Raw genomic sequence first — 25383 nt, forward strand, 5'->3', positions numbered from 1 at the left:
CACCTCCTTCCTGCTGGGACTGGTAGCTGTGGTGTGCTCCAGTGTGTCTCCGCTGGCTCACAGGGTCCCCAGTAATTGCATCAGCATGCGCCAGTGAGAGGCAGCAGCTGGATTGCCTTTGTTTCCTCTCCATACGTCAGTCTTCATTCAACTGGAGTGGAATCAAAAAGGATTCACTTTTGTTCCAGCCAGAACGTGGCAGCTGTTTAATTTCAATTAACGTGACACTGAAAAGAATAATATTACGGCAGTAATTAAAGTGAGACAACTCCCACCCCAGGACTGCATGATGCCAGCTTGCCCTGCAGAGCTGCAGAGTCCAATTTGGTCCCCTTGTCCTCCCTACAGTAGGAGCTGGAGCAGGGTTGAGCCCAACCAAGGGTAGGCACTGCTCACAGTCTCACAGCAGCCAGCCCCATGGCAACAGGTTCATCAGCACAGCAGCAGGAGTAGAGGACAGATATGGCAGTGGGTCAGGTGTGCACAGGCACCAATGGGCACCTCTAGACACACCAACCCAACACAGAGGCCTACTGCAGCTCCCTTGCTCCAGCAGCAGGCATCTGGGTCTGTGCAGCACAGCTCAGCATGGTGCACAGCAGTGCATGGCAAGAGTTGTCAGGCCGTAGAACAGGCTGACCAGGGCAGTGGTGGAGTCCCTGTCCCTGGAAGAGTTTCAAAGCCATGGAGATGCACTACTGAAGGACATGGTTCAGTGGTGACCTGGCAGTGCTAGGTTAATGGTTGGACTCAGTGATATTAAATGTCTTTTCCAGTCAAAATTCTGTGATTTCATGATCATGGCACATGCAATAACTAGCTGGCAGTGGGCATAACCCAGCGGCATGGCCAGGGCTGCTGCTGCAGTAAAAAGGGCAAACGAGGTGGCAAAGGTGGCTGCAAGTGAGCTGCACAACTGCAGATGTGTGTGTCCTGCTACAGGACAGCAGAGCTATATCAAGCCATGCCAAGCTGTGCCACCGTGTGCTGGGCAGAGCTGTGCCACAGAGCAGTGTGGGCTGCTCTGGGCTCCATCCCAGCATGAGTGAAATGTGCAGGGCCCTGCCAGGGAGAGCAACCACCTTTAATTAAAGCAGCAATAAGGCCGTGCTGGAGCACCAAAGAGGGCGGCAGTCCTGGAGGCTCTGTGCCCTGTGGAGGCTCTGTGCCCTGTGGAGGCTCTGTGCCCTGGCTGCCACTGCCAGAAGATTGAAATCTGCAGGGAAATTTTGTTCCCTCGCACTGTCAGAAATTAGAGCTAAATTCAATCATGTTCTGCACGGTGGGGGTTAAGTGGCCCTGCTTGCAGGACTGTTGGCGCTTCACCCGCTCCAACCTACCGCCTGTGGCTGCAGCCGCTGGTGGAGCAGGTCGCCATAGCAACCGATGATTTCTATTATGGTACATCTGTGTTCACCTTCTGGGCCCAGCTTGGCCTTGGAAATTTCCTGTTAGAACACATACCTGTGAGACTGCATTGAGCCTCCACAAGGGGGAGGACAGTACAGGGAGCCCCATGGCACAGGCAGATGCGTGCCCAGGACATCACTCTGCAGCCATGCACAAGGTAGTGCTGGCACCCAGAGCCCCACTCTGCTACCCTGGGGCACACAGGCTGCTGCCCTGCAGCCCCAGGCAGGATGGGCAGACTAACCACACACTGCCCAGAGCTGCCCCATCCACTCCCCCCACCTCAGTAGCCTGCGGTGCAAGGGTGAGCCAGCAGCCCCCCAGCTCAGGCACTGCAGACCCATTGCTCCAGTCAGCAAGCCCCTCTGCACGGGTGTGGTGTGTCCACACTGCTGCACACTTTCCTGCACTGGGATAGCCCTGCCTCTCTCTGGTCACCATCTCACATGGTCCTTTGGCAGCTCAGGAAATTGCACCCACACCTCCCAGCTGCAACAGGTGACCTGCAGCCCCACAGGACAGGGCAGGTCCCCTGTGGCCAGACATTGCTTGGAGGTCACTGCCTGTCATGACTGGACACTGACTCCTCCTACCAGCACCAGTCCATCCCCTGCACGCCGGCTGATTGATTTCCTGAAAGCCCTGGTGAAGGCTTCCTGCAGCGTTGCGCAGCAGGATTCCCCTCTGCAAAAGCTTCTTCCCCAGCAGATCGATGCTGCACGTGTGCCTGCCAGCCTGGGTTTCTGTCATGCCTAATGGCTGACAGCCAAGCTCATCCCCACCCCCAGAGCCCCTCATGACCTATGGGTGCTGTGCTGGGGCACCTTCAGCCTCCCCTGGAGCCCATGGCCTGTAGCCCTGCCAGGATGTCCCCTGCAGCAAGTTCCACCAGCAGTGACCTGTGCATGGTGTGCAGAGCAAAGGGGCCTCCCACCCCCAGCCACTGCTGTCACTCCGCTTGGGCAGCCCCAGGCCCAATGTGTTCACATTTACTGTAATGCACACAAGGGCAGAAGGTTTGTTTTGGGTTTGTTTTTTTTCTATTATTGATCCGGTACCTTAAGAGGGGGAAAAAAAATCTCCTCAGCTGTCTAAACACTATTGATCTGTGTTGGGAAGCCACATGGCCACAGAAGAGTGTGGGGAAAGTGAAATTTCATTTTCAACAACTCATTCCTGTTTTTTTACCCTTTGGACAGGGAGCAGCAGCCCCGGTCAATGTGGTCAATAGCTCCTCTGAGAGCTCAGGGCAGTTCAGGGGACAGCTCAAGGAGCTGCTGGCTGGCACAGCTGGCCCAGAGAAACAGTGCCAGCATGCACCCCTGCTGGCCTCACCAGCACCCACCTTAAGCTGCAGGCCTGCAGCATGTCCTGTGGCCAGCAATGGGGCCAAAGCATGATACAAGGAGGGCAGCACAGAGAGAAGGGGGTGCAAGGGCAGTGTGAGGCTGGCGACACTGAGCCATGGCATGAGGATGCTGCAAGGCTCACCACGTACTCTGGTGCAGGGTATACCAGTGGGGCAGGATGGGGCTTGCCAGATGCACCAGCACCAGGAGGTGCTCTCCAGTGAATGAGGTCACCAGGTTGTGATTCTGGGCACTGCTCCCAGAACACACTCGGGAGAAGTGTGCTGCACTCTGGCATGCTCTGACAACAGCAGGATGTGCAAGGAAAGGGAGCTCGTGCTGCTCAACATCAGCCAGCACGTGAAGGAGCAAATGTGAGTGGGAAGTCATACCAGAGCAGAGGAGCAGGTGGCTGTCTTCTCCTCACACCAACTCCCTCAGCTCCTGCTACTTTCAAGCAGCCAAATGAGAAACAAGGGCAGGAGATTCAGCAGCAAATCAAGCAGAGAACAGAGCTGACAGGCAAGAAGTACCTGGTGAACACAGGGAGCAGGGCTCAGCTCTCTGCACACAGCAGCTACTGCTGCCAGCAGAGGTGTGTGGGACAGAAGAACAACTGCTGGATTGCTCAAGGTCCTGCCAGGACAGCAGATGAGGATTGTCTCTGCACCACTGCATCACCTCATCTCCCCTGCCTTTCCTCCAGGCATCTTCAAGACACACTGAGCAGGATGCAGGAGGAAAGCAGGTATCTCACAGGCAGAACACAGAAGCAGGACAAGCAACTGGAGGTGAGATGAGTTCCTAGCACAGCTGAGCCAGAAACAGGTCTGGGCCTGAGACAGGGCCTGGGCCTATGGTCTTTTGTGCACAGGAACCACTGGGCACCTGCCCAGGGCATGGGTCGTAGACCTGCCTTTGTAGCAGTATAGGACAGGGACAGGCTGTCTTTGCCCTCTGTCAGTGTAATTCTGTACCTCATCTCAGGCTCCACAAAGCAACAACTCAACATGACCCTGCAGGGCTGCCTCCACTCAGGACTTGCCTCCAGAACAAGGAGCAGCACAAAACCAAGCAAGGATTAGACTGACAACCTTTAAACAAATAAATTCTTTGTGTTCTCTAGCAAAATCAGTGCCAAATGCCAAAGCCTTCCTGGGCCACAAGCTGTGGAGATCCTCACAGAATACACTGATCAGAGGAGCCGGGTGCTCTCCTAAGGCTCAGCTGCTCCTGGAAGTCTTTAAGCCTCAAAGCCATGGGCACTGCCTTCTCAGAGGCCAAAGCGGGCTGGGGTGCGTCGTGGCGTCAGTGGCTCCCCCTGCTCCTTCCGCCCTGGGGTGTAGATTTTAGTAGATCTGCCAGGAGGGGATAAGGGTGGTTAGTGGACAGCACAACCTTTCCCCGTACCAGAACACCCATGGGGAAGCTGGGGTCCTCCACACAGCTCACTGCTGTCATTAAGCAGGCAAGCCCTGGCCAGGCAGGGTCAGCACCCACCTTGCACTGCCCAGTGGGTTCCGTCGCTCCTGCTCCTCCCGGCGGGCACGGAGCTGCTCCTCAGCCAAAGCCATCTCCTCCTCCATGGCTGATACCTCCTCCTTGGCACGGCGGCGGTTCTCCTAGAGCAAGGCAGCAGCAGGTGAGGGACAGGCAGAGGGCTGGCCAGCAGCCGCACTCTCTGCAAGCCCACAGGCCTGTTCCCTCCATGCCAAAATACACAGACTGCACGAAAATGGGTATGCAGTGAGCGTGCTGTCTGCCAGCTCATCCTGGATAGGAGACTCACCTGCCGTGACTTGCCAGCATGTTTGATACTGTAGAACATGGGACCCAGCTCTGCCAGCCACTCTCCATCCACAGCAGTGACACACTGCATATACTCCTGCAGGGACAGAAGGAAAGATCAGGGTAGCAGGATAGCACTCTCAGGGCCTGGGCACCACTTAAAGAGCCATGGCAGCTCCCTCCCTTCCCCACTTGGTGATACTTCTCAGGCAGGAACTACATCCCTTCTGAACAATTCTTTGGAAGCTGCTATGGGCTGGACTGGGTGAGACTGCAAAGAGATTCAAACATGTCCCACATAAGCCAGGGAAAAACACTGGGAAATGGACAAATAAGAGTTGGTATAGATGAGAAAGACTGACAACTGCCCTTCTGATAGATCCTGGCACCACAGCAAAGCCTTCCCATCTCTCTCAGAACATTCCTCTTCTTGCTAGCCCTCAGATCAAGCTCACCTTGGTGGTCATGACCAGCTCATGATACACGATGTAGTCTGGTGTGTAGCCCATGCCAAACAGCGAGCTTGTAGGGTGCAGGTGGCAGGGCATGCCTGTGCGGATGTTCACATACTCCCCAATGCCCTGCAAAGAGAAGTGTGGTTGGTCCACCAGTTCCCAGAGTGGGTCTCTCAGCCCCCACCTAGCACAGAAACCTCTCACCTTCAGCTTTGCAGCTTGATGGAAATAGGCAGCACAGATGCACTTCCTGACGACATCCCAGTCAGTGCCACAGGATGCCAGGCTCATCCGCTGCTGCACCATGATGTCCTTCAGCTGGGCACGCACCTCCCGCACCTGCCAAGGTGTGTGACAGTTAGATCCCTCTCCCATGTGAGGCTCCCTCCCCAGCCTCCTTGCCACAACCTCACCTTCCGCATGGCCTTGGCATGGATGAAGTGCTGGTTGCACCACAGTGTGGAATAGTTGTTGTTCTTCCACTGCAGGTAAACGTTCAGGTAAGTCAGGTGATCACTCTCAGGAACAGCAAATTTCTCCCGCACTTGGTCACTCTCCTCCTCTCGTCCCTGAAGGGCAAGTGAAGAACAAACATAAGTTAGTCAGAGGGCAGGAGAAGGCTTCAGACTGCTGAAAGAGCAAACTGGTACCTTAGGCCGATAAAAGATGGCAGGCACAGACAACATGGAGACAATGAGCAAGATCTCAGAGCTGCAACCCATGTCGCAGGAGACAATGAGCATTTTAGAGAGTGCAGGATCCAGTGGGAACTCCACCATGAGACGTCCTGTTGAGGTCAGGCCCCCTGTAGGAACAGCAAAGGGGTCAGCAGCCAGGCAGGTCCCAGGCCCGTGGGCTTAACAGCTTGCCCCAGCAGCCAGTACCTGTGTTATCCAGGGCACCCAGGATCCACAGCTGGTACATGGAGTTCAGCATGTTGTCCTCAGGGGGTGGATCCATGAAGTGGAACTGCAGCAAGTCTTGCACACCCAAAGACTTGAGCAAAAGCACAACATTTGCAAGGTTGGTGCGCTGGATCTCGGGCACCGTGGTTGTCAGCAGCTCATTCTTGTAGGCACTCTGGGTGTAGAGCCTGGGGAACAGATGCCAAGAGCATGCTCCTCTCATTCCCCAACCCAGCCACGCAAGGCATAGGACCGCGACTCCACTCTTGGCCAGGCCTGCCAGCAGGATCTCAGGAGAAACCTCCACCCTGGCCAAAGAGTGGCCTTGCCAGCACATAAGGTGCTTGGACTGCAGCACCTCCCTGGGCACAGACCACTCTCACAGCAAAGCCTGCAGAAATCTGCCTTTGGCCTGGCTGTTATCCTCACAGCACTAAGGGCGAAACAGACACAAGTGAGCATGGACAAGGAAAGAAACCGGAACAGGTCCTGCCTTCTGCAGAGGCATGGGGTCCAAAAGAGAAGGCCTCAAGGCCTGTGTACTGCCCTCATGCCCCCAGAAGTTCAAGATAACAACAGCTCAGTGAGAAGAAAAATATGTACAACCTGATCAGAGCTGCAGATACAACAGGAAGAGGAACAGCAGTGATGTACCTACCTGAAGCAGTGGCCTGGGCCTGTTCGGCCAGCTCGGCCAGCCCTCTGGTTGGCATTGGCTTGACTGATGGGGTAGATCTGCAGCGCATCCATGCCTATACGGGGGTTGAAAACCTGCAGGGCACAAGAAAAGAAGAATGAAGTAAGAGGTTCTAGGTTACTGCCACAGAACTCCCTCAACCCAACCCCAGAGATCAGCACCAGCAAGTCTTGGCTTACCTTCAGCTTGCAGTAGCCAGAATCAATCACAAACATGATGCCATCCACTGTAAGTGAGGTCTCTGCAATGTTAGTGGCAACAATGCACTTCCTGACCCCATCCGGAGCCTGCAAGCACACCACACATCAGTCAAACCCATGGGCATGGGCCTCTGTACCACCAAGGAAGAGTGCAGAGCAGTAAGACAGAACCCAGAAGGGCAGCGGGGACTCTTGGGAAGGTGAGGAACATAAACATGCTTTCTCTTGGCCTCCAAAAAGCCAAGAGAACAAAAGGCACATCTGCACCACTCATGCTCAAGAGACTTCCCTGTACCAGCTTCCCTGCCCCACTCCTATCACAGAGCACACATCAGCACCTTCTGGAAGATCTTGGCCTGCAAGTCTGAGGGTAGCTGAGAATAGATAGGCAGGACAGCAAGAGCAGGTGCCTTCTCCAGCTCCTCAAGGTGCTCCACAATTTGCTCTGAGGTCACCTAGATACAAAGAGGGGTGTAAATATAAGATTAAAATGTCAAGGGGGTAGCGCAGTGCCTGCCCTCCTAGCTCACCTCTATGTCCTCCTGGCCAGGCATGAAGACAAGGATGTCTCCAGGAGCACCAGACAAATGGACCTGCAGGGCTTGCTTCACTGCAGCCTCCACATAATCCTCTTGTGGGGTCTGAAAGGCACAACCCATGTTACAGACACCAACAATCTCACTTGCCCTGTCCTGTGTGCAAGACTGCACATACATGGCTACTCCTCCTCTGTCCTTTGTCCACCAGAGCATACAGCACACCCAAGTCACAACCCCCTCCTGTCACAACAGAACTTCTCTCCGCAACATCGATGATACCTTGCTGAAAAGGATATCCACAGGGAAAGTGCGCCCAGGAATGTGGAAAATAGGAACGTTCCCAAAGAAGGATGCAAATTTATCTGCATCCATGGTGGCCGAGGTCACGACGAGTTTGAGATCTGAACGTCGTGCCACCACCTAGAAACGAGATTAAAGGAACAATAACGAGGGGGCATTTGGTCGTGGCTGCAGGCTGCTTCCATTAGCACTGAGACAGGAGCACAAGACAGAGCTTCCACTGTACTCTTAGAGGTAGAGGCCATCAGCATCAGGGAACAGAATGCACTGTGTTCTGTGCAGGTAAAACTCATCTACCTCGCTCCAGGAAGCCTTAATCCAGCAAAGATCTTTATACCTAGAGCTTCTGCCAGCAAGGCCTTAGCAGCACTTGGGCACTAGGGGAGATTTAACCCCTCAGAACAAGGGACCAAGATGTTGGAGCAGCGAGTGCAGAAACAGGTGTGGCAGCTCTGCTTCCCTCTCTCAGACCTGGTAGAGAAGGGCTGTTCCTCCAAATACTCTGCTTTACGACCAGCTCATGTGCCCCATGCTGCTGTCCCCAGGCTCAGGCTCTCACACACCTCCCGAAGCAGGCCAAAGAGCACATCGGTGTTGAGAGAGCGCTCGTGTGCCTCGTCCATGATGATGGCACTGTAGTTGTCCAGGTCAGCCTCTCGCAGTGACTCCCGCAGGAGGATCCCATCGGTCATGTATTTGATCACTGTGCTCTCAGACGTGCAGTCCTCAAAGCGGATGGCGTAGCCCACCTGGGAGAGCCGAGACACCAGCAAGTCTGCCAACAGTCCCAGGCACTCACTGCCCTCCAGCTGCACCCCTCAGCTCTGCCAGACTCACCTCCTCACCCAGCCGCACCCCCATCTCCTCACTGACACGCTTGGCCACCGACATGGCTGCCACTCTGCGGGGCTGGGTGCAGCCAATCATGCCATAGTCTGTGTAGCCATCCTCATGGAGGTACTGCGTCAGCTGGGTTGTCTTCCCACTCCCTGTCTCCCCCACCACAATCACAATGCTGTTGTCTCTGAAGAAAGGGAAAAAGTGTTTCTTCATGCATCACAAAGAAGGGCTTTTGCATTCACAGCCCTAGCTGGCCAAACAAGCATCATCCTCCTCAGGCAGAAGAGCTACCACTGAGCACACAAAGCAGTGGCCTGTTTCCTGGGGGCACAGCTTCAATGTGCTGCTTGTGTAGGAAGATTTCTCATATGGGTTGCTGGGAGGTAGGCTGGGGATATCCACTCTAGGACCAGCTTCCTGGCAGCCATACCTGAGGATGGAGAGCAGCTCCTGCTGCACAGCAAAGATGGGTAGATACTGTCTCTGCTCCAGAATTGATTTCTTCTTGGCAAACTCACTGCTGGCTTCACTTTTTTCTTTCATGTGTTCAGCAAACTTCTGCTCAGTCCTAAGGAAACACCAGAAGTCCTGAAGTTGCCTCTCCACACACTTTGCTATGCCTACAGTCCCCATCACCAGCTGAGCATGATTAATTCAAAGCAAGCTCCTACTTGTAATCCACTTTGCCATCTTCAGTCACCATCTCATCCTTCTCCTCTTCTTTCTTGATCCCCATAATGTCTCCCAGTTTTGTGCCTGCCAGCTCCCAGTGCTTATGCTGAGCCTGGAAGGGCAGAGAGCAGTTTAACTTTGCCGTAGCAAGAACTAACAAATAACTCTCCTCCAATTCAACTCCTAAGGCCCACAACAACTCAATGCTACAGTGCAGAATGCACACCCCATTCCTAAACCAAGTCCCATCTCCCAAGGGAGCTGGAGCAGAGCTTCTAGACGCTGCTCTGGATACATAGTGAATCACATCACAGCAGCTGCTTATGAGACAACTCAATGAGCTGGGCTTCCAGCATATCCCAGGTCTTAAAATACCAGCTGCTTACTGTCACATCTGCCAAGGGCTGTATTCCACACAGCCCAAAAACTGTGAGGCACCACCCACCCCCTGTAGAGCACAGCAGTGAACCAATGCATACCCTCTTACGCTCCTTCTGCTCCCTGTGCTTGCGCACCAACTGGCTACCTTTGCGGGCTATGATGGCCAAATCTGAGGTGGCATCTTTGACAGGGATGACTGGCTCTGGCTAGAGGAAAGAGGAATTGCTTCACTACAGAGAACTCACAAGTGTGGGGCTCTGTGTCATCAATGCCTTCATCCACAGACTCTACCTGCTTGGTGAAGACAATCCTTCCATCTAGGAAAGGGGGCACAAGGTTGTGAACCAAGAGATGCACTTTAGCAGAGTTATCTTCCTCAAAATCTTCGTCCACCTCAATCCGATGGACCACACCACTGGTCAGCATGCGATTCGTCTCCCAGCGCTCATTATCCTGCAGGAAATAATGCATCATAGAAAGCCCAGAAAACTCCATGGGAAGCTGGAGATCACACCAGATCAGGTGTGATCAAGCTCAGGTCTGAGCCCTGCACTGACAATAGGATGAAACTGATGATTCCAGACTCAGAAGCATGAACGTAAGGGAATAAAGTGTGATTGAAAGCAGCAGGGTATGGGAAACAGCCTGGGCATATGAAGCGCACAGTCAACAGGACTATCTCCAAGGAAACGCAGGACACACTTTCCACCAAGCCCCTGCCGCACTCAGAACACGCCAGGAAGCCTGGACATAATCCCACTCATGTGCTGAGGGCAGCAGCCCCCAGCATCCACTAGGCCAACAACAAACAGCACTATGAGCAACGCAGCTCACAGCCCAGAAGAATAGGAGTGCAGCCATCTACGTTTCTTCTGTCCTGGACATTGCGGCGCTCCACAGTCATCCTGACTGGATTCCACCCCAGGCAGGAGATGTGGCGCTGCGCTTTCCAGGGAACTTAACAGTTGCTCTCTGAAGTCCAGGCCAGGACACAGATTGCCCTTCCCCACCCAAGCAAGAGCTTGGCCTTCACTGCCAGCAAGCTGATCTCTGGAAGGGGAACAAAACTCATATGTTCAGAGAAGCTGAGCCCAACTCTCGCTCCTACCTCATTGATCTGCCGCCGCTGTGCTGAGATACGCTTCTGTCTCTGCTTGTGCAGGTGCTGCTCCCGCTTCTTCACGTACTCCTCAGAGGAGTAGGCCAGGGGGTTGTGAAACTCGTCATAGCCCTCATCCATCATGTACCAGTCCCGGTCAGCTTGCTGAGAGGGGAGAGGTGCAGCCCTGAGCTCTGCTATCCCTGCAGCCCAGGCTGGGCAGCCCCCAGAGCTCATGACTGGTGAGATGCTCCCCGGGCCAGGCCTTCCCACTACGCCTGGTCCAGCTGCTAAGAGGAGCCCTCTGGCCACCCAACTGCCCCACTGCTCCCACTGTCCCCTGCCCCTCCACAGTCTGGCCAGCTCAGCCCAGCAGCCCCAAGCCTGTTGCCCACTTCGCTACTCGGTCGCCTTCAGGCTCTCACCCGCTGGTCATCCTCCCACTGCTGCCGCTCTTCCTCTGTCTCAAAGGCAATGCCTTCCTCTCCGTCTCCTTGCCGTCCTGGACGGGGTGAGCCAGTCAGTTCAGGCACCAGCTCCACAAGAAATCCCACAGAGCCCAACCTCATACTGCACAGGAAACAGGGATTTTACCACAGCCCAGCCCAGGCTTCTCACCTCTCCCTCTGGATAGCCGTGGCGTGGACCCCAGGTGTCTCCGGTCATCAGCCCACTCATTGTACTTATACGAGGGAGTGGGCAATGGCGTCTTATCAGAGTACTTGCTCCTCACAGACCTGAGAACACAGCATGAGGGAAGAAATGGTGCCCACAGCCAGACACTACTTGTAGACACACCCTCCCCTTTCTGCAGCTCAGTAACTCACAGCCAAAGCCCCTGGCACCTATACCTTTCACGGTCTCTCCGGTCCGTGTCCCGGAGAGATGATGATCGGTGACTGCGCTCCGAGTCTCGATAGGAGGGCAAGGGTGAAGGAGATTCCCACTGTGAGCGGCGCACGCTGCTGCAGCCACTATCATCTTCCTCCCAGCTGGAGCGAGATGGTGTGGCTGCATCTGGCAGAGAAGATAGCATTTGATGTTCAGACAGTGACTCCAGGCACCTGGAACCACCTTACAGCTTCCAGCAGGAGTGCAGAGAGAGGGCACTCCTTTGCCTTTCCTCTAAGAGAAGGGGCTGACCCAGCAATTTCAAGAAAAACTGTCAAAGGACCACATTCCTGTCACACAAATCCAAACCAGACTCTACTACACAGGCACCAGACAGACTGGCACATATGCAGAGCTGGCTGATTGCTCCCAGACCCCAGTCAAGGTAGGACTTCTATACCTGTCCTAAGCACGATCCCGTTAGGTCTTACACCAGAACTCTATCAGGTCGCACTCCTACCTTTGGGACGATGTCTGGGGCTCTCTGGCTCACCCCTCCTGCTGCTCCGTTCCGATGAGCCATCTCTCTCTGATCTGCTGCTGTGACGACTTCTGTCCCTCTCCTCTGCAAAAAGGAAGTAAAATCAAGTGCCCAGTGCACAAACGAGCTTCCCAAGCAACAAACACAGCAAATGTCTACAAACAGACTGAGGGACAAGCGCAAACCCAAAGTAAGAAAAGTCACAAGGGTCTCTGAGCAGTTACCACGGTCCCGTTTACGGTCATGGTCCCGATCCCTGCTACGTTCCTTCTTTCGGTCCTTCTCCTCCTTGGAGGAAGCAAAGACACCATGTTCCCGACGTTCCCTTTCCCGCTGTCTACTGCGTTCCCAAAACTCCTCACTGACACCCCCTGTGTAGGAGGGTGTTTCCACATGGACAGAACGGTAATGCCTGGAAAGACGGAGCAGAAAGAAAGCAAGCTCTAAAGCACTGAGGAACAGCTGGGCCAGCGGCTGGCTTGTCGCATCCAACTCTCATTCTACCCTCAACTACAGCAGAAGCTTGAGCTTAAAAGTCCTAAGAGCTCACTAACCCTGCTGTTGCCCTCACACATGTACCCTTCTCAGCACCACTCACACCGACTGTGCTCACAATCCCCGCTCTGCCCATTTCCCCGGCTGGGATCGCGCCACGTGCCCCCACCTTCTCAGAAATCCCAGCAGATCCCACCTGTCCTTGCGAGTGCTCCTGCCGCTCCGGGCAGTCTCCTCCTCGTCGTCTTCTTCAGAGCTGCCCACCTCGTCACGGCCCTCCTCCCAATCCTTGTATGAAGAGACCCGGGACCGCTTCCCACCGGCCGCTTCCTCCTCGCGTTCCCGCCGCTTTTGGGCAGCCAACACGTCCAAGCCCAGCAAAGAAGCCCGTGGCGCCGGCGCCTTGAAAATGTGCTGCTCGGCGGCGGCGCTCCGGTTCCGCAGCACCAGACCACCGGCCTCGGCCTCCGGGCTCGTCCCAGCCAGCCGGTGCAGCGACTCCTCGCTTGCCGCCGCCGCCGCCGCCATCGCCGCCAGCCCTACTCGACCGTCAGCGGGCAGACAGGCTGCCCCGATCCCGCCGCCCCCGCCGCACTCCCGCAGCCCCACACCCGCTTGCAGTTGCCTCAGCGACGATACGCCGCCTCGCAGAACGCCGCCATGGCCGCCCCACAATGCCCCGCGAGAGGCCGCTCTAGCCACTCACACCATAGAGTCCAAGCTCGCCAGAGAAGACCTGCTGCCCGTCCGTCGGCGGACTTCCGGCGTGAGGAAGCCGCGGTATCACGTGCCTGCTGCACAAATTCCGGCCGTGGAGGGCGGTGCCGGAAGAGAGGGGCGGGGGGAGCAGCAGGGCACCCACAAACAGGGGCGAGAAGCCACGGCCGTCTCCAGAGACAGGGGAGGGGGGCACACAACAGCCCTAGCCGCCCCTGCAGACAAGGTCTGCTAGACATCCCCCAATAACGCCCTGCTGGGACCCACACGGACCGCACAGGCATACACCGCCTCCCCGAGAGGCTGGCACCCACTCACCACCCCCATCCCGACCGTGCGGTTCCCACAGTGCTGTGCACAGATAGAGCCTCCAGCCAGGTGTGGAGCAGTTTTATTTCTTAACGGCCCTGCCTCAGCCAGATGCCATTGTCTCCTTGACCCAGGACAGGACACGCTGTACATCCACGTACACGCTGTATTTGGAGGTCGTGCAGGTTTTGTCGTAGCTGAGGATGCCAGCTGCATACCAGGTGTCATCATCGGAGTCCTGCACGGCAAAGGCACCACCCGCATCCCCATAGCACGTGTCCTCCCGCAGCTCACTCATGCCCACACAGAAGGTGTCATTGCTGAGGATGGGCTGGACCCAGTAGGACCCATTCCGTGCCTCATAGTACTGACGGCACTTCTCCCCCTCTGCTACCGGCAGCATCACATATTTCAGCATCTTGGGAAAAGCAAAGGTGGCACCACGGCCCCAGCCTGAAACATAACCCACCCGCCCTGGGCGCACATAGTCCTTCTTGGCCAGGCAGATGGGCATCACCTCCTCTCCAAGGAGCACCTTCTGCTTGAGTTTCAACAGGGCCAGATCCACACTTTCTGGGTAGCTGGGGTGCAGCACCACACGCTCAATGTCCAAGGCAGGCTGTTCCTGGGTGCCCAGGAAAAGCTTCAGTGTCGGAGCAATCTCCTCTGGCTTGGCATCCTCTCTGTGGTTCAGGTAAACGTTCCTACCCGTGGTCAGCAGCCACTGGTCACTAATGAGTGTGGCCCCCGTGGTGAGGTTGTGGTGGGTGATCAGCCGGCCCTGCCAAGGGAAGCTGCCCTTTCGAGCCAGCAGGCCCCCAATGATCCGCTGCATCTGCGTGGGGGGGTTCTTGGGCTTCCCACACACTGCACAAAGCAGAGCAGGACCCTGATGAGTTCTCCAGGGCCAGCAGGTGCTGGGTACCTCCTGGCCTGCAGCAGCTCCAGGGAGCAGTACTGAAGACAGGGGGCTTGCAAGCAGTCCCAACAACCAAAGGGCTGCTCACAGCTTCCCATGTGCCCTGCCCCTCATGCTTTCCCACCCGCACTGCCCCTCAAAGCCCCAGCCCCTGCCGCCCTGCTCTCACCAGGCTCACAGACAGGCATCTCCTTGACAGCCTCAGGGCTCACCCACTCATTATTCTCATCACACTTGTATGTGCCTGTGGAGGGAAATCAGAGTCCACATGTCTGCCCTGCAGCCAGGCAGACACAGGGGTATGCAGCCACTCGTGCCTCTCAGGAGGATGGTGGGGGCTGCACTACCCAGCATAGGGCAGCCCGAAGCATCCCCTGGAGCCAGGACAAGCATGGGTGCTGTGCCCATGACATGCCTCACCATCACCAGAGTTGCTCAGCTTGTAGTATGGGTTGCAGTGGTACTTGATCAGGTGCTCCACATAGCCATGTTCAATCTCCACAGGCTTTGCACAACTCCATTCTGCAAGCAGATGATGCTCAGCTGGCCCAGAGTACTCAGCCCAAGATACCACCCCACTTCCAGCAGGTCCCTCCCCAGTCCTGCCTTCCCTGCCCCATGCCTGTTTCTTGCCAGGCTCCAGTGCTTCCACCCTTGCCCTGGAAGTACCGGTGGCAGTTGCAGTCTCCAGCACAGTCCAGGCTAGGCCAGTAATCAGCAGCACTACAGGTCTGTAGGGAAGAGAGAACACGCTCAGCAGTGGTCTCCCACCCGCTGCTCCTGCCTGTGGGTTCCACTTGGAACACTGCCCCATCTCATACCCAGCCCGGCGGTCTCCCTCCCCAGAAGGGCAGAACACCAACCTCACACCTCTAGGGCTGCCCCTTAGACACAGCCTGGAGAACTTGACTGGACCCTGTTGCCATGGAGGACAAGGCTGCAGCCCTGGGACCTGGAGTGCTTCCAGGTCCACCATGGGTCCTGCTGCAGCCCACAGCAGGGCCAGGTCACCAGCCAGACATGCAGGACAGACGCAGGACCAAGCACACGCAGGGTGCATCAGCATCACTCACCCCATGCTCGCAGTTTCCTCTCCTTACAGTAGCGTCCTTTTGCAGGTCGATGCTGGCCAGGGCTCCTTCCTCATGCCTTATATTGCCACCCCCCTGCCCCATGTCCTCCAGACCTCCTGACCCTGCTGTAAGCAGCCAGCACCTTTCCCAGCAGCAGGAGCACAAAAAGCCCCACCTGGCTCACAGCCAGCCTGGCAGCAGCTCCTGGGAAGCCTGCCAGTCCCTCTGGGAAGCTTTCTGCCAAGAGTTTCCCGGATTTTGCAGCTACAAACATACAGGGAGGGATCTGGCTGCTGACGCTGGTGCCCTGGCATTGCGACACCTGCTGAGATTTACTGAAAGCAGAGCCAGCCCCTTCCCCCTGCCTTGTGCCACCACCTAGAGTCATCCCCAAGTGGGCATCCAGCAGCCACCCCAGTGCTGGCAGTGGAAGCTGGGGTAGAGGAGCCAAGTTCCATCCCATGCCTAGCTCTGCCCAGAGCTTGGACACACCCTGCAAAGGTGGGGCACCATGGAGCTCAGCACCATCAGTGTCCCAACCAGTGCTAGCCTGGCTGGCTGAGGGCTGCATGTCCCATGCCAGCTCACTGAAGGCCCCAAGGGAATGTGGCCAAGCCAGGGTCCCCACCTCTTTCCACCCAGTGAGCTCCAGCCCCCAACCCTGGCAGCTCCTGGTCCCTTGGGCACATGTTGTTTGTCAGCAAAGGCAAGGGCCAGCCCAGCCTTACGGGAACTTGCAGCAGCAATCGCTGGCCAGTGCCCAGCTGGACGTGGGTGGTCAGCAGCAAGGGCACCAGCTACAGCACATGAGCCTGCTCCAACCAGTGGAGTCTCCTTCCAGCAGAAGCACAACCAAGGAGCAGCAGGAGAGGAGAGAGGCATCCACCCTCTTAACTACCCCAAGGTGCCAGTGTTGCAGTGAGGCCACCCCAAAACTGTCAGGAGTGTACGGGGCCAGCTCCAGCACTGAGCCATCAAAGCCTGGCCTGCTGGGGTCTTGCCAGTGCTCCTTGCCACTCAGACACTGCAGTCCCTCAGGCCCAGGAGAGATCTATGTGACTGGTCCCAGGCACATCAGAAGAGGGCCAACCCCTCCTGAGCAGGCTTCCCATCTCATGGGGTGCCCATACCCCTAAACAGTGCAGGGCTCAAGTGGTGTTCTGCTCAGTTCCCTCAGCAGCTGTGGTGTACACTGAGAGGAACAGGAAAACCCACACCATCAACAGTTGGCTTAGGAGATGGTGCCAGCAGCGGAATTTTGGCTTCTTTGATCACGGGGCAACTCTTACTGCACCCGACCTGCTGGACCAAGTTGGGTTGAATTTATCTAGAAAGGGTAAGAGGGTGCTGGCACTGGGGTTGGCAGGACTCATTGGGAGGGCTTTAAACTAGGTCTGAAGGGGGTGGGTGTGGAAACCAGTCTCCCTGGAAAGGAGGGAGGACCACACAAACTGGTGAAATCAGCAGCCCAGCTGAAGTGCATGTACACCAATGCACGCAGTATGGGCAACAAACAAGAGGAACTGGAACTCTTGGTTCACCAGGAGAACTATGATGTAGTTGCCATCACAGAAACGTGGTGGGACGATTCTCACAATTGGAGTACCGCACTGGGGGGTTATAAGCTCTTTAGGAGAGACAGGCAAGGGAGAAGAGGAGGAGGGGTGGCCCTGTATATTAGGGAATCTTTTGATGCCTCAGAACTCGAGGTTGCAGATGAAAGGATTGAATGCTTATGGGTTAAAATCAGAGGGAGGCCACACAAAACTGACATCCTGGTTGGAGTTGTTATAGACCACCCAACCAGGATGAGGAGGCCGATGAGATATTCTATCAGCAGCTGGAAGCTGTCTCAAGATCATCAGACCTTGTCCTTGTGGGGGACTTTAACCTACCAGACATCTGCTGGGAACTTAATTCAGCAGAGAGGAGACAGTCCAGAAGGTTCCTAGAGTGCATGGATGACAACTTCCTGATGCAGCTCTTAGGTGAAACTACCAGGGGTAAGGCTCTGCTTGATCTGCTGTTCTCAAATAGAGAAGGGCTGGTGGGAGATGTGATGGTTGGAGGCTGTCTAGGGTGCAGCGACCATGAGATAGTGGAGTTTTCAATATGCAGGGAAATAGGGAGGAGCAGTAACAGAACCCTCACTTTGGACTTTCGGAGGGCAAACTTCAGGTTGTTCAGGCAACTTATTCGGAAAGTTCCCTGGGTAACAGCCCTTAAGAAGAAAGGGGTCCAGGATGGTTGGACCTACTTCAAACAGGAGCTCCTAAAGGCACAGGAACTGGCAGTTCCCACATGCCGTAAGACGAGCCGGCGGGGAAGACGACCGGCCTGGATGAGCAAACAGCTCCTGAAGGATTTAAGGGAAAAAAAGAGGGTTTATCGCCTTTGGAAAGGGGGGGAGGCAACTAGTGATATGTTTAAGGATGTTGCTAGATCATGTAGAAGAAAAATTAGAGAGGCAAAAGCACAGTTAGAAATTAAACTGGCTGCTTCCGTGAAGGATAACAAAAAGCATTTTTATAAATATATTAATGCTAAAAAGAGGGGCAAGAGGAGCCTCCACTCTTTATTGGACGTGGAGGGTAACATTGTAACTAAGGATGAGGAGAAGGCTGAGATTCTAAATACCTTCTTTGCCTCCATTTTCAACAGTAAGGCAGGAGGACTTCAGGATAACTGGCCTCCTGAGCTGGTTGATGGGGTCAAGGAGCAGTGTTGTACTCCTGAAATCCATGTGGAATTAGTTCGAGACTTGTTGAGTCACTTGGATATTCACAAGTCCATGGGACCTGATGGGATTCATCCTAGGGTGCTGAAAGAGCTGGCAGATGAGCTGGCCAAGCCTCTCTCCATCATTTTCCACCAGTCCTGGCTCACTGGAGAGGTCCCAGAAGACTGGAAACTGGCCAATGTGACACCCATCCACAAGAAGGGACGGACAGAAGAACCTGGGAACTCCAGGCCTGTCAGCCTGACCTCAGTGCCAGGGAAAATCATGGAGCAGATTGTCTTGGGGGCAATCACTGCATACCTGAAGGATAGCCAAGGAATCAGGCCCAGCCAACATGGATTTAGGAAGGGCAGGTCCTGCCTCACCAACCTGATCTCCTTCTATGATCAGGTGACCAGCCTGGTGGACGTGGGAAAGGCTGTGGATGTAGTCTACCTGGACTTCAGCAAGGCCTTTGACACTGTCCCCCACAGCAAACTCCTGGCCAAGCTGTCAGCCTGTGGCTTGGACAGCAGCACTCTGCACTGGGTTAGGAACTGGCTGGAGGGCCGAGCCCAGAGAGTGGTGGTGAATGGTGCCACATCCAGCTGGCAGCCTGTCACTAGTGGTGTCCCCCAGGGATCAGTGCTGGGCCCCATCCTGTTCAATATCTTTATTGATGATCTGGATGAGGGGATTGAGTCCATCATCAGTAAATTTGCAGATGACACCGAGCTGGGAGCAGATGTTGATCTGTTAGAAGGTAGAAGGGCTCTGCAGAGGGACCTTGACAGGCTGGACAGATGGGCAGAGTCCAACAGGATGGCATTCAACAAATCCAAGTGCCGGGTGCTGCACTTTGGCCACAACAACCCCATGCAGAGCTACAGGCTGGGGTCAGAGTGGCTGGAGAGCAGCCAGGTGGAAAGGGACCTGGGGGTACTGGTTGACAGCCGCCTGAACATGAGCCAGCAGTGTGCCCAGGTGGCCAAGAGAGCCAATGGCATCCTGGCCTGCATCAGGCATAGTGTGGCCAGCAGGAGCAGGGAGGTCATTGTACCCCTGTACACAGCACTGGTTAGGCCACACCTTGAGTACTGTGTCCAGTTCTGGGCCCCTCAGTTTAGGAAAGATGTTGAATTGCTGGAGCATGTCCAGAGAAGGGCAACGAGGCTGGGGAGAGGCCTTGAGCACAAGCCCTATGAGGAGAGGCTGAGGGAGCTGGGACTGTTTAGCCTGGGGAAGAGAAGGCTCAGGGGTGACCTCATTGCTGTCTACAACTACCTGAAGGGAGGTTGTAGCCAGGAGGGGGTTGGTCTCTTCTCCCAGGCAACCAGCACCAGAACAAGAGGACACAGTCTCAAGCTGCGCCAGGGGAGGTTTAGGCTGGAGGTGAGGAGAAAGTTCTTCACAGAGAGAGTGGTTGGCCATTGGAATGTGCTGCCCAGGGAGGTGGTGGAGTCACCATCCCTGGAGGTGTTCAAGAGGGGATTAGACATGGCACTTGGTGCCATGGTTTAGATAGGCATGAGGTGTAGGGTGACAGGTTGGACTCGATGATCCTTGAGGTCTCTTCCAACCTTCTTGATTCTTCTTCTTCTTGATCTCTGGCCCAGCACCACCCATATTCATGCAACCACACTTGAAATACAGTCTGGAGCCCAGCACAGGGCACATCAGGGCTTGAGAGCTCAAATTCATGAACACACCAGCACTTGCAAAGATACTGTAGCACTTGATGACAACAGGGTGACATAGCACTGTCTCAGAGCAGCAGGTTTGTCCCTCAACAGGAGACTGCCATGCCCTGGCAGAGGGAAAAAGCAACACAATTTTGCCTCCGTGCCAACTCGTCAGCCTCAGTTTGCTCAGACAGAGGCACAGCCTGCAGGAGTGGTGGAAGCTGCCCCAGCCTGCCCATGGGACATGGACCACAGCCCAGACAGCAGGCTATGGCAGAAGAGGGCCATGCTTGAGGCCAAAGCTGCCAGGACTGCCATGGCACAGAGCACAGACCAGTGCTGTGGGACAAGGTGAAACCCAAACACACGCTCCCACAGACAAGACAGCCACCTCCAGACTGCGAGAGCAGACCCTCCCCAGGAAAATCACATCAAAATCTTGACCAGGCCAGATCAATTCCCTGTTAGAGCAGCAGTAGTCACCACACCAAAGGAGTCTCTAGGAACCAAAGAAGCTGGTGCAGGGGGCTGCAGAAACTAGGGAAGAGGCACATGACAGCCCTGATGTGAGCTGAGGGCCACTGAGAGCTGTCTCAGCAGTCCTGCTCCTCCTGTAAACAAGCCTGCTGAAGTGCTGGCACAGTCCTGCTCTGCAGGGTAGATTGTGAGAGGCTGAAGACGGAGCAACATCTCCAGGTCAAGCTGTGTTGCATAAGAAAAGCCCAAGATGTCCATAAAGTCTGGAGCAAAACTGCAATCAACGGCAGAGGCCCCAAAGACAAACCATCCTCCAAAAGCATGAATGAATAGGGCCTTTCTGTAACAAGCGACAGGGCACAGCTGCCTCCTAATATCTATGTACCAGCAGCAAAGCGAATAAATGGTGCCCAGCACCTCTCAAAGGCCCAGCTTCAGGAAAAGGTCTCTGTGAAGGGAGCTCTGATGAGCTTTGTGTGGATCCATCCCCAAGCCCAGCTACCCTGCAGCTTCTACCACCAGAAAAAATGCACTGACTGAGCTGATACTGCACAGCTAAGGAGAGCTGTGTCCCTCCAGCCTAAGGGGTGTCCCTGGACCAGCACAGAGGACACGGTAAGCTAAAAGTTTATTGACACTCAGGCAGGACCCAGGGCCTGCGGGTTGTTACAGGATCATGTGTGGAGAAGGGAGGGCAGGGAGTGCACAGCCTGCTGCAGGGCCTGCAGCGCAGAACTAAGCATCAGCCAGAGCTGGCAGCACAGGCTGCAGGATCCCTGGCAGCAGGCACGGCCAAGACACTGCTTGTCCCGCAGCTTTGGGCAGTAACAGCAGGGAAGGTGTGCTCTCTCCAGAAAGCGCTGCAGCAGGAGCCAGGGCACAGGACTGCTGCCCCCAAAAGGAGCCCTCCCCACCACCCAGCAGAGCCCGACCCAGCACTGGTGTCTGCTGGGGAGCCCAATCACAAGAAAGCCAAATTAAGGCCCTGCACAGCAGGACCAGTGTGGAGGCCACCACCCCTGCTGCACCCCACCACTGCGTCCCCAGCTTCACCCATCACTGACCCTTCTCACAGGCTTGGAGCAGGACCTCAGCTCAGTCCCAGCCTGACCAGCACTGGAAGTGTCAGTCTTGCCCTTGCTTGGCCGCAGTTTCTCCCAGCTAGACGTTGGTTTGTCAGCATGTCAGCACCGGTGATCTGCTCCAACCGCCTCCATAACGTTCCTGAACCCCTGCTCCCTAACCAGGGACAGTGTGATGGCACTGCTGGCCTGGCACTGCAGCACCATTGCTCGTGCATGAGCACGCAGCTCCCAGATCCATCCTGGGTCCAGGGCTCCCTGTGGAGGTGCCACGCCCCTCACTCACCTCAGCAGTTCCTCCAGTTCCCGCTTCACTGTCCCGACCACCAGTGGCCCATGGTACACAAGTGCTGTGTACATCTGCACAAGAGAGGCTCCAGCACGAATCTTCTCCAGGGCATCACGCCCACTGCTCACTCCACCCACCCCGATGATGGGCACCCGGCCTGCAGGCAGCCACAGGGTCAAGACAGCATGGGTGACAACCAGCACATGGCCCCAAGACCTGCTCTGCCCCTACCTTGGGTGAGGGCATACATCTCCCTGATGGTCTGGGTAGAGAGCTCCCGCAGGGGCTTTCCACTAAGGCCTCCAGCCTCCGTGCGCTGCCTGCTCTGGAGGCTGCTGGGCCGGCTCACAGTGGTGTTGCTGATGATCAGCCCATCCACACCTAGCTGAGGGGAGCAGCAGCATGAGGACACAGCTGACACCAGCAGGCCACCCTATCTCATCTCCAGGCTGCCATGCCAGGAACTCCAATGCCTCAACAACATGCCTGGGGACAGAGCAGCTGCCCCTCACTGGTTGGACTGTCCCCAAGGTCTGTGTGCACACACAGGTCCTTGCAGAGTCAGACCTATCCAAGACACTATGTCAACAGCTGTAGGTCCACCTATCCCTTCAGAGAAGTGACTTGTCAGGAGCGCTGTGGTCCTGCCTTGCGCTATGCCAGGTGAGCATAGCCAGGTGAGACTTACCAGCATAGCTCCTTGCCAGCCTGCCCTTCCCACCTCCTCACCTCGCAGACAACACTAGCAATGTCCTGCTTGTCCAGCACACTGAGGTCAGGGGCAATCTTCACCAGCACAGCTGGCTTGTGCTTGCAGGGCAGTGCGTCCCTCTCTGCCAGCACCTGCAGTGGCACATGCAGGGTCACAGAGAAGCACATGGGGAAAACCTCCTGCCCCAGACTGGGAAGACATGCACCCACTGCAACAGGCAGCACCGTGCAGGCCTTGCTCTCCCTGAAAGGCAATGCCAATGGAATGGGCACCGATGGCATAGGTCCTGGGCCAGAGGACCCACAGAGGACCACAGTGACTCCTAATGCCATGGGTTGGGTGACTTGCTAACCCCTTGCACTGGTCAGTGCCTCCCTGCTCAAGTGTCCTTTGTTGGAATATAGTGCCCCGGTGACTCCCTGTGATAGCAGCTGGTCAGGGGACATCTTGGTGGCTCTGCCTACCACTCCAGGAAGCCACCGTGGGCATGCGGTGCTGCAGCTGTGGTCCAGGATAGCTGTGATAGACACCCACCTTGGTCAGCAGTTCCTGCAGCTCAACCTTGCCCTGCAGGTCCCTCAACCCTGGGGTGTTTGGGCTGGACACGTTTACAACCAGATAGTCAGCCAAAGGGCCCAGCATCCGGACACCAGACACAAAGTCAGCTGCAGCATCAGTGGAGGTCTTGTTCTTGCCCAGGTTGATTCCAAGGGGCATCCCCGCTGAAAAATAGACATGGCTGAACCAGGGCAGCAAGACCAACTACTACCCAAGAGGCCAGGGTGCCTGACAAGGGAGACCACAGGACCAGCTAAAACTGAGATCATAGAATGGTCTGGGTTGGAAACGACTTCCAAAGGTCACCCAGTACAACCCCCCTGCAGTGAGCAGGGACATCCTCTACTAAATCAGGTTGCTCAGAGCCTGGTCAAGCCTGACCTTGAATATCTCCAGGGATGGGGCCTCAACTACCTTCCTGGGCAAACTCTTCCAGTGTTCCACCATCCTCATGGTAAAGAACTTGTTCCTAACATCCAATCTAAATCTGCTCTTCTCAACTTAAAACCATTGCCCCATATCATATCACTACAGGCCTTTGTAAACAGTCTCTCTCCAGCCTTCTTGTAGGTTCCTTTCAGGTAGTGAAAGACTGCTATTATGAGGTCTCTCCGAAGCCTGTTCTGGGAAGATGCAGCCCATGTGTTTCACAGAGGTGAGCCTGGGACTGGCCTGCTGCCACAGAACCATCCACATAGCTGCCCTGGTCAGCATCTCCCAGCACTGCAGCCTCCAGCCTAGCCACCTGGAGGAGGCTGTCCTTGGAAACCATCCAGCTGGGGCCCTCTTGGCTTTGCCTAGTCTCAGCAGACACATCGTGCCCCAAGCAGGAGGATCTATAACTGAGAAGATGTGCAAGGAGAAAGGTGCCTGGTCACAGTCCCAAGGGGATGAGGCTACCGCCCCAAGTGGGTTTTTGCTCTCCAGCTGTACCTCACTCTGGCCAGGGCCCTTCCATGCCAGGACACTACCATTACATACCTTTCCTGGCCTATAGCTACCTGGGAAACCCCTAAACCCACTCTGCAGACCCCAAGAGCAAAGGCTTGTAAGTTTGTCTCACCACCAGTGAGCCTGGACTGTGTCTCCTGGCGGGCCCGCAGCCTACACTCCACTGCAGCATGGCCGTGGCTGTTGAATCCATATCTGCGCCAGAACAGACAAGGTTCAGGGCTGGGTTAGCATCCACCAATCCCAAGAAGAACACAGGATAAACCAGAGGCAGGCAGCTTGTGCACCACCACAGGGGAGCCACCTTCAGATCCCACCTGTTAATGACTGCCTTGTCCTCCACTAGCCGGAAGACCCTGGGTCTCGGGTTCCCTTCCTGGGGTTTGGGTGTGACAGTCCCCACTTCCACAAAACCGAAGCCCATCTTGTACAGTCCGTCCACAGCCTCTCCGTGCTTGTCGAAGCCAGCCGCCAGGCCTACTGGGTTGCGGAACCGCTGCCCGAGGACTTGCACCTCCTGCGGGGCAGCGGCTGGATTACACATCGTCAGGCGAAAGCCAGAAAGGCCGGAGCCCACCACCAGGAGCCGCTACCAGGAGGGTCTCGCCCCAGCCCCCTCGTTCCACCCCCTCTGCCCTGCAGTGTGTCCTCACCGAATGCCTGCCCTGGGGACGCACAGCTCCCGCCAGCGCTGCCTCCTGCGCCCTGGCCTGGCCCAGGAGCCCCCCCCTAAACCCATGGCTCGCATGGACTGCAACAAGTCACGCTGTAACGCGAACCCTGTTCACCCCGCCGCCCCCTCCGGCCACTCCTGCCCTGGTCCCTGACCGCCCCACACACCGGTCCCTAACCGCCGCAGAGCCGCACCAGAGCGGGGCCGTCGGGACGGGCGGTCGGCAGCAGCCCTAGAGCAGCGGCGCGCAGGGCCAGGCGGTGGGCCACCTCTGGGGGGAGGACGCGGAGCGCGGGCATCATCGCCGTGTAGAGTCGCTCGTCGCCCGCAGCCAGCGCCGAGCCCAGCAGCAACCCACAGCCGCCTAGCGCCGCCGCCAGCGCCCTCAGTCGTCCCTGTGAGAGGTCGTCAGCAGCGCCCGCACAAGCACCCCACTCCCCATTACATACTAGTACCCCATCCAAATCCATCCCGGCCCCACACCCATCTCATCCCGGTACGCACTCCACACACCCATCCCGTACCTGCTCCCGCCCCGGTACAGCCCTTATCCCGCGTCCCGCCCCGGTACTGCCTGCTCTAGCAGAAGCTGGCACCAGCCCGGCCGTCCCCGTCACCCCGAGACACCCCCCGAGTCCCGCCGGCCGCTCACGCGCAGCACCGCCGCCATTTGCTCAGCCCGACACGTGTAGCGGCACTTCCGGGAGCCCGCCCCCGTGG

General features: G+C 56.3%; 3 protein-coding genes across 4 annotated transcripts; all 3 read right to left on the minus strand.

The window, feature by feature from the left end:
• Window positions 1–3860: 3860 nt before the first annotated feature.
• On the minus strand, window positions 3861–21504 carry DHX38 (DEAH-box helicase 38). Of its 2 annotated transcripts, none has more exons than XM_054389766.1 (27): window positions 21435–21504; window positions 12699–13000; window positions 12232–12419; window positions 11987–12091; window positions 11487–11652; window positions 11254–11372; window positions 11061–11137; window positions 10645–10800; window positions 9828–9989; window positions 9635–9742; window positions 9155–9267; window positions 8914–9051; window positions 8481–8667; window positions 8207–8392; window positions 7623–7763; window positions 7335–7445; window positions 7143–7259; window positions 6784–6891; window positions 6566–6678; window positions 5887–6095; window positions 5653–5807; window positions 5416–5571; window positions 5207–5341; window positions 5003–5128; window positions 4549–4644; window positions 4260–4381; window positions 3861–4117 (listed from the first exon to the last, which is right to left on the minus strand). In XM_054389766.1, exons 1-27 carry the CDS (start codon window positions 21453–21455, stop codon window positions 4033–4035), a joined length of 3702 nt encoding a protein of 1233 aa, XP_054245741.1. In that variant the 5' UTR covers window positions 21456–21504; the 3' UTR covers window positions 3861–4032. The 2 variants fall into 2 exon arrangements, with proteins under 2 accessions (XP_054245741.1, XP_054245740.1); XM_054389765.1 differs by lacking the exon at window positions 21435–21504 and adding an exon at window positions 19245–19265 and having other exon boundaries at window positions 12699–13003.
• LOC128973453 (haptoglobin-like) lies at window positions 13604–15560 on the minus strand. The gene is made up of 5 exons (XM_054389767.1): window positions 15521–15560; window positions 15117–15178; window positions 14868–14969; window positions 14617–14691; window positions 13604–14395 (listed from the first exon to the last, which is right to left on the minus strand). The coding sequence occupies exons 1-5, from the start codon at window positions 15523–15525 to the stop codon at window positions 13632–13634; spliced, it is 1008 nt and encodes a 335-aa protein (XP_054245742.1). The 5' UTR covers window positions 15526–15560; the 3' UTR covers window positions 13604–13631.
• DHODH (dihydroorotate dehydrogenase (quinone)) lies at window positions 21455–25133 on the minus strand. Its single transcript, XM_054389504.1, is given in 9 exon segments — window positions 21455–21474; window positions 21540–21637; window positions 21767–21926; window positions 22001–22154; window positions 22499–22612; window positions 23016–23203; window positions 24103–24185; window positions 24308–24507; window positions 24858–25133. Coding segments are annotated over 9 exon segments (1293 nt in total).
• Window positions 25134–25383: the final 250 nt, after the last annotated feature.

This window comes from Indicator indicator, chromosome 19 (genome assembly GCF_027791375.1).
Source record: "Indicator indicator isolate 239-I01 chromosome 19, UM_Iind_1.1, whole genome shotgun sequence".
Classification (NCBI taxonomy): domain Eukaryota; kingdom Metazoa; phylum Chordata; class Aves; order Piciformes; family Indicatoridae; genus Indicator; species Indicator indicator.